Source organism: Poecilia reticulata, linkage group LG17 (assembly GCF_000633615.1).
Source record: "Poecilia reticulata strain Guanapo linkage group LG17, Guppy_female_1.0+MT, whole genome shotgun sequence".
NCBI classification, from domain to species: Eukaryota; Metazoa; Chordata; class Actinopteri; order Cyprinodontiformes; family Poeciliidae; genus Poecilia; species Poecilia reticulata.
Genome location: NC_024347.1, coordinates 27,690,129 through 27,698,457, shown reverse-complemented (window position 1 = coordinate 27,698,457; position 8,329 = coordinate 27,690,129). Strand labels below are relative to the sequence as shown.

The window sequence follows — 8,329 nt, the reverse complement described above, 5'->3', positions numbered from 1 at the left end:
CTCCCCTGGTTTAAGCTGTCTTTGTGTTCAGACTACCATACTTTATGGGATCATATTTTGTAACCTGACATGGTGAAGAAAAGCTAAAACTTGATTAAAGAGCAGAACTTTAAGTGGTTCTTAATCGGTCACATTTGAGGTCTTARGAGACAAAACGCTTCATGAAAACAGTCAACATGACTCTTGTATCAGGATACAGTGACTTACAAAAGTATTTAATCCCCTTKCGCTTTTCCACATGTTGCCATATTACAAACACAGACATATTTCATTGGAATTTAAAGTAAAAACAAAGCAAATTGTTATACATTTGTAAAGTAGAAAATTATACATGATTCAAACGATTTTTTACAAATGAAAAACTGAAAATCTGATATGAATAAGTTTTCAACCCCCTGACTCCACAGAGTCGGGGGGGGGGTTGCTGTAACTACAGCTTCAGGTCTTTAGGTTTTGTCTCTAGCAGCTTTGCTAGAGACAATATTTTAGTGACAAAAATATTTGCCCATTCTTCTTTGCAAAACAACTAAAGCCCAGTCAGATTAGTTGGAGAAAGTTTGAGAACAGCAGTTTTCAGGTCTTGCCACAGATTCTCGATTGGGTTCAGGTCTGGACTTTGACTGGGCCATTCTAACACATGAATATGTTTTGTTTAAAACCATTCCATTGCAGCCCTGGCTTTATGTTCAGGGTTGCTGTCCTGCTGTAAGGTGAGTAGATGCCAACAGGTTTTCTTCCCCGTATTTGGCTCCGTCCGTCTTCCCATCAACTCTGACCATCTTCCCTGTCTCTGCTGAAGAGTTACCCCCCAGAGCATGATACTGCCACCACCGTATCTGACAGTGGGGATGGTGGRTTCAAAGTAGTTATTAGTACTCTGCTGCACATAGTGTTTTGCCTTTTGATCAAAACGTTTAATTTTGATCTGAACAAAGCTCCTTCATGTTTGCTGTCCAACATGGCTTCTGGAAAACTGCAAACAGGACTTTTTATGGTTTTCCTTTAAACTGTGACTTTATGCCACATTTCCACAAAGGTCACATTTGAACAATGATGACTATTAGTTGTCCTGTGGACAGATTTCCCAACCTGAGCTGTGAATCTCTGCAGTTGTTCCAGAGTCACCATGGGTCTTTTGGCTACATCTCTGATCAGAGCTCTTTAGGGGGACAGCCTTGTCTTGTCTTGGTAGGTTTAAAAGTCGCCTTGGTAGGTGACTTTTCTCTTTTCGTGTTCAGCGCCTTTAAATCCTGATGAGGAATTCGAAAGTTATCCACCGAGACCATTCACACCCCATGCACTTCTTCTCACACTTTCTTTGACTTTACAAACAAAAGATTGACAGAGCTACACAAAGAAGGGCATYGTTGAGAAATGGAGCCACTCTCTTTCCACTTTTGGATGGTGGCTTCTCTCCGAGATGTCCAAAGCTTAGGAAATCTTTTTTTAGCTTAAACCTGCTAAAATGTTCTCCACAACTTTCTCCCTGACCTGACTGGTGTGTTCCTTAAACTTCATGATCCTGTTTGCTCCCCAGTATCAGCATCTTACCCAACATCTGAGGCTTCGCAGAGCGGCTGGATTTGTGCTGAGATTAGATAACACTCTGGACTCTATTTAGTCATCAGACAACTTCTGAGGTCAATCAGAGAAAAGGGGGCTGAAATCTTTTGCACACCGCACTTTTCAGTTGTTTGGAAAAAAATAAAAGTTTGGAATCATGCATAATTTTCTTTCTACTTTATAAAAAAATTCCAATGAAATACAAAAATATTGATGTTTGTSGGTGTACTATGACAAAACATGGAAATGGTATGAATGATTTTGCAAGTAACTTTATATGGGTTAGTTTTCACAGTAAAGTCGGACCTTTTTGTCATTTKGGGGGGKTTCAAACAAATACAACATGTGAAAACAGCAAAATATCACTTATTCTAACAACCCTTTGTAGGACAAGTCCTACTTCTGTATCACACTTCCCACTGTTAAATTCCATTCRTTAAACTTTGTTTCTGCAGTTTAATCCCACTTCAAAGTTGTTTTCTTTGTGGATCTTAATTTTCAACCACCACATAAAGGGAGATGGATTCACATTTTCAGAATTATTGTAATAATAATTGTAGAYATTGCCACATGTAATATAGTTGCCTAATTTCTTTCTACATATGGCTGAGAGAATAAACTAAACTTTGTTTTCTTTTTCRGGGTGTCCTACAGGTGAAACTTTTTCCAACATCATCAATGTTGCATCACATCTTGGTTTTTATATCAGAAAAACAACTTAGGAATGTTTCCATCTTCAAATGTCTTAAAGCGCCTTCTTATTATACATGAGGGGTTGACAGTTAATCAGGATGAACAAAATGTTTTTTGTTAATTATTGCAACAAGGTTTATGTTTAGGCCAATGATTTTCTCAATACAGGATTCTCTTTGTATATTATGGCTGCAGGAAACAAATGTGTAACTTTAACATGTAACATTTGACATGTTTGATATGCTGTAACTCTATTGACGGTCAGTCCTCTGAAAGAATGCTGTACTTGATCAAAGTATTCAATAAAAGTATTCAATAAAAGCATTTCAAACATCAAACCAAGTTATTTGTGTTCTTATCCAAAAGCTTATGAAAAATCTGTGCTTTTGTAATATGTTGTTTTTGTTTAAAAACATTTGCATGAAAATGGGAACTTTTTAGTCCATGGGCCAGACCATTTTTTGTCCATTTCAGGGTGGCAAAGTCTATCAATATTTTTTGAAAAGATACATGTCTCTAGTTAATATTTTGGTATGATAGTCCTTCCAAAATGGTAGCTGAGTCATGGTTATCATCTCATGAAGTAAACAACCCCTTTGGAAAAATTTTGTTTTTTGAGACTCGTGTATCTCTTGTTTAGGGTCATGGTATGGGCATTTGTCAAAGGTCTATAATGCAATATTTGGTATCACTCTTGGCTTTCATTTGAATCAGGTTTTGAGTCTCTCTGACCAACACAGAGGTCATTAGAGGTCGTTAAACCAACAATAATACACATTTTTCCACACCTTTTGACCAAACTAGATAAATTTMTTTCATCCCAGTGGTATCCAGGGACATCAGGGACACAAGAGTTCATGACTAAAATACTCAACAGACTCTAATGAATCAGAAAATGTATGATATACCTACACTGTCTGCCTATGGGAGGCGATTATGAGCTGTAATTTGAAGTTACAGACTTGGGCTATAACCTTAACTGGTGTATATGTTGGGGGTTTGGTGGGGGGTTGTTTAGCGTGCCTCTYGTGTCTAGTTTGTTAGTTATAAAACAGTTAATCAGTAATAGAAATGTACACTTACATAGACTTTAGGATTTTTATCAGATTTTGTGAGCATTTCCATCATGGGCTACACAATAGTAGCTCATGATGGCCACATAGAGACACAGCAGAATGAGGGAGAATACCACCCTCATTAAATGACAAATTCTGAGGTAAAAATAAAAAAATGATTATTTTCAGATGCTTAGCCTACTATGAGTACTTACTTATGAGTACTACTTACTTTCCACAAAATATCGTGCCTTTATTACTAATTATTGTTTATATTTGAGCACTGTAATATCACTGTATTAAAATACACATATTTATTTTCATCTATGCTCAATATAATATTTATATTTTAAACCCCTGAAAGGTTTCTAATTGTAACCCATAATTTCCCATGATGTTTTTCAGTAAATATTGAATCTTTGCCTCTCCCAGACTGTGGATAAACCAAGAAAACAAAGAAAACTGCCRGTGAAGAAAAGGGAAGGGTTTTAGCTTTTCAAGAAAAGCAATAATGAAATTAAAGGACCAAATAATGCAAATTTAATGGAAAAAAATATACTTTTGCTTTTCTCTGCCAATCTCACAAAAATCCAGCAGGTGGCGATAAGACCTTCGTTAGTAATCCCAAGAAGGAGAAGAAGAAGAAGAAGAAGAAGGAGAAGAAGAACGGAAGGACGATCATGCTACAAAGCTAATAGTGTCAATAATGGTAATCATTTTTCAACATACACGCTATGTTTTACAAAAATAACATTAAAATATCAATCTGCTTACATGTTATATTAACATTGCCGTAAACCTCATAGTTACTCTGATAGCAGCTAGCATCGGTGTTAGCATTTAGCGGCTAGTCAACAAGAGACGTTTTAATGCTTTTATACAAGCCCTGGTGTTTTAAGATGCTGTGCTTTGTGATGCTGTGGCCTCTTTGCGCAGGGATGTTTCACATTAGCGGACAGCGGATTAAATCGGGATTTTTCGGATGCCTTGGCATAATTAAACCTGAATTCGGTTTCACAAAATCAGTAACTCATAAATTTACCATAGTAATGTATTCTGTGAAGTGGGTCTGCTCCAGTCCAGGATGACAGCCGGTTCTGGAACTTTATCTGTTCAGTCAACGGCCAGAAACTAATGTTTTCTTATCTGATTGGGTCTTTTTAAAAGCATCTTGCTTTACAATACCACTTACTCATTTTGGTATTCAATTAATTATTATCATTACTTTAACATTTTAAGGTTAGAAATTGTTMATTTTGAAACGAAACATTTGGACTCTTGTTACCATGTTAATTGTGTTTCTGAAGWCTACTGTTCCAGTTTGACAGAAAGGCCTTTAATAGACCATTGCAGTGAGGAGGTTAGAGAAATGACTGATAAAGAAAYAAATGTATCATTGTAATCAAGTCAATCGATCCGCTATTGTTGCATCAGTTTTTTTTTATCGAGTATGATGTGCTTCAATTCCTCATAATCCTCAATTAAAACATGTTGTTTTTTTGGTGAATGGTTTGGCGTACGCAATTTATCTAGTGCAGCTTCAGTGAATCTGTGATCGATCTCATTGTTGAAGAAATCTGTGGATGCTCCTTCACCTGACTCRACGTACCTGCTTCTCCTGAGCCTGGTTTGGACTTTGTGAAACAGATAAAACCAGGATGAACTGATGGCCCTATTGTCAAGCCTGAGTTTATYGCTTATCCTGGATTTCAGAATCCTCTGATACAACCCTCTGTTCTTSTTTTGTGTTTTTATGTCAGAGTGCTCAACTAAAAGATGTCATCATCAAGCCTGACGCTCCCAGCTYTCTGCTGCTGGACAAACATGCAGATTACATCGCAGCCTATGGCTCCAAGAAGGATGACTATGTGAGTAAAACCTGTTTACACCCAGACCACAACTGGAAACTGCCCAGAAAGTTGTCAGTCACATTCATATACGTTRATATTTATTATTTTAATCAGTCAGGAATATCCACAAACATAGAAAACTTAGTTTTCAACTTTCATGACATCTAAGATCACATAGGGATCCCCAGAACCAAACATRAAGCAGTTATTCAGCTTGTATGCATCACAAACCTGGAACAAACTGCCAGAAAACTGCRAAGCTGCTGAATCACAGTTCTTTTAAATCAAAGTGAAAACCCCACCTGGTTAGAGTTGCTTTTGAACCATAATAAATGAAACATTTACCAACKTTTTGATATGTAATGATCAGACTTGGGTAGTAATTAGYTACATTTACTTAATCACGTTTATTTKAGTAATTTTTKGGGGGAAAAAWTWMMWTTWRGRRKKKTTYYWMYWMMMYKKWWTTTTTWMYTYTWMYTKRAKWAWTTTTATTATAAAGCATTTCTACTCTTGAGTAAAATTGATGTATTTTCTACCCACTGAATGAAAAACAAAAAKGTTTTAACCAAATATTCACCAGATACAGACACACACCTGCAGGTTTTGTTAAAGTTTCCTAAGTGTTTTACTGAAAAGAAACTGATCTATACAAATGAACTTGATTTAGTTCGAAACTAGGGAAAGAAAAACAACAACTACCTCTTATTAACCTGATCAATGCCTGGGCTGATCAGGCATTCATCAGGCCAGATCAAAGCCTGATCTTCTGATGTTTCAGTTGAACTAACTCTGTTGAACCAACCAGGAGTACACGCTGTCGGAGTACCTGAGGATGAGCGGCATCTACTGGGGGCTGACGGTGATGGACCTGATGGACCAGCTGCACCGGATGAACCGCCAGGAGATYGTAGATTTCATCAAAGCCTGTCAGCACGAGTGTGGCGGCATCAGCGCCAGCATCGGACACGACCCTCACCTGCTCTACACCCTCAGCGCCGTCCAGGTGAATCCTGATGGACTTTCACTCTGAACTTAATCATATTTGCTGATCTGTTTGGATCCTCTGTAATTATTTTGTTGTAACAAAGAGCTGTTTTATCAGGTTTTTCTTTTAGTTTAGATCAGAGGTGTCCAAAATATGACTACTCATCCCCTGATCACAAGTCAAGAATGGTAAAGATTTGACCAACAAAATGGAAAGCAATTAATGACCCTAAGAATTTGGAACTTATCAGTTTTTCTTTTAATAAGGCAACAGTTTGAAGCTCTTTTTATGTTTTAGATCTTCATCGATTTACACATTTAATAAAAAAATGGTTTAATGTTGAGAAAGTAAAACTGAAAAAATCACAAACTATTTCTTCTTTCATCCATTTTGTGTCCCAGCAGTAATCTAAATTAGCCAGTTTTTTGGGGGTAAACAGTTTGTCCCCCCTGGTTCAGACCGACTGTCTCTGTCTCTCAGATCTTGTGCCTGTATGACAGTTTGGACGCCCTCGATGTGGACAAAGTGGTGGAATACGTGAAGGGGCTTCAGCAGGAGGACGGCTCGTTTGCAGGAGACAAATGGGGTAACAAATATCTAATATAAGTTATTATTCAGATCATGATCAGCTCGTATTTTAATCTTATAATTTGTAAACCTTATAATAACCTTATAATTTGAAAACGTGAACGATCTGAATTGCTGGATTTCCTTCAGTGCTTCTTTTACTGCTTTGTGTCATTGTGTCAATTTTCAAATAAATGTGTTTTTGTGTGAGGGTTTTTGTGTTTTTAAAATGTTCACTTATTTGTTTTTATTTCTTTTTATGGGGAAAAATAGGCAAAATAGTAACTAAAAAGCTGTAATGTTGCCTTTAAAGTTTGGAATTAAAAATGTCAGTAAATAAAGTGTCAATGTTTTTATTACATGGATTTTACTGTAAGGTCAACATTTATAAGACTTTTTCTGTCTTTTCAGGAGAAATCGACACGCGGTTTTCGTTCTGTGCTGTTGCTACGCTGGCATTGCTGGTATGTTTGGTTTTATTTTGGTCCAGTTTTGAGAAAWAAAAATCTTCATAATCATGTTTAGAAGCAACTAATGCAGGAAATATAAAATAGCTGCATTGTAAAGTTTTGAAGGTTCTGTATTTATTAAAATAATCTCTATTTGTCAGTCAGTKCTGTTTTGTTTTTAAAGAAATAAACATCTAAAAACTAAACAGTTAATTGTTTCTWGAAATGAAGTACAGTGAACGTATCCCGTCTTGTTTCACACTTAAATGTTTTCTGATAATTAATGGCAACCTGAATACATTTTGAAAAAAATAATTTTTTATTTATTTATTTTTTGTCATTTTATGCAAAACAACCTTGAAATCTAATTTTATTAATTTTTACTATCTGTGTAAACACATTAATCTTTACTAAAGGAAGAAATGCTTAACGCCAGATYTAGCTTTCGCTACTTTCCATCTGTAAATTTAATCCRTCCAACGTGAATTAAATGAGCCAATCACACCAAACATTGTTTTAATTAAATCATAATCATTTACACATCACTACATTCTGCATAGATACTGTCAAACATGGTGGTGGCTGTACGATGCTCTGGGCTTGTTTAGCTGCTTCAATGTAACCGTGACGTTTGATCCATCTCTGGATCCTTAAAAAGAAAAATATTCAAATGTTTTGAAGTGGCCTAGTCAAAGTCTAGATGTGGCATSAACCTAAACTGACTTTTCATGCTTAGAAACCTTCCATGTGTTTCGGTCTAAATTCTTCCACCAGTTAAAAATCTGACCAATGAATTCTCAGGTTTAYATTTTTATCAATTATTAAACTAAATCATTTATTATCAACAGTTTGTATTTGCTCAGGTTACCTTTGATATTTAAATTTGTTCAGAACATTTAAAGTGTGACCAAAGAAGAAGCAGAAACTTTATAAATTAGCAGTTTTGTACGGCAGCTGAACATGAACAGGCTAGTTAGCGTTAGCTTGTCCTGATCCGTCTCCGTCCTCGCTCAGGGAAAGATGGACACGATAAACGTTGACCGAGCCGTGGAGTTCGTCTTGTCTTGCATGAACTTCGACGGAGGTTTCGGCTGCAGGCCGGGCTCAGAGTCTCACGCGGGTCAGGTGAGTTCACACCTGGACACTTTTAAAACTTCGCCCTTT

General features: G+C 36.6%; 2 protein-coding genes across 2 annotated transcripts in view; both read left to right on the top strand.

The window, feature by feature from the left end:
* Window positions 1–2,628, top strand: part of LOC103479932 (uncharacterized) — a 27,092-nt gene extending 24,464 nt beyond the window's left edge. Inside the window, exon 9 of the mRNA XM_017309901.1 lies at window positions 2,218–2,628. The gene's annotated coding sequence lies outside the window, so the exon portion shown is untranslated. The remainder of the gene's footprint in view (window positions 1–2,217) is intronic.
* Window positions 2,629–3,917: 1,289 nt separating this feature from the next.
* The window catches only part of rabggtb (Rab geranylgeranyltransferase subunit beta), a 7,994-nt gene continuing 3,582 nt past the window's right edge, over window positions 3,918–8,329 (top strand). The window contains 6 exon segments of the mRNA XM_008434643.2: window positions 3,918–4,020; window positions 5,072–5,179; window positions 5,970–6,167; window positions 6,630–6,735; window positions 7,128–7,180; window positions 8,180–8,294. Coding sequence (XP_008432865.1) covers window positions 4,018–4,020; window positions 5,072–5,179; window positions 5,970–6,167; window positions 6,630–6,735; window positions 7,128–7,180; window positions 8,180–8,294 — 583 coding nt within the window. The 5' untranslated portion in view covers window positions 3,918–4,017.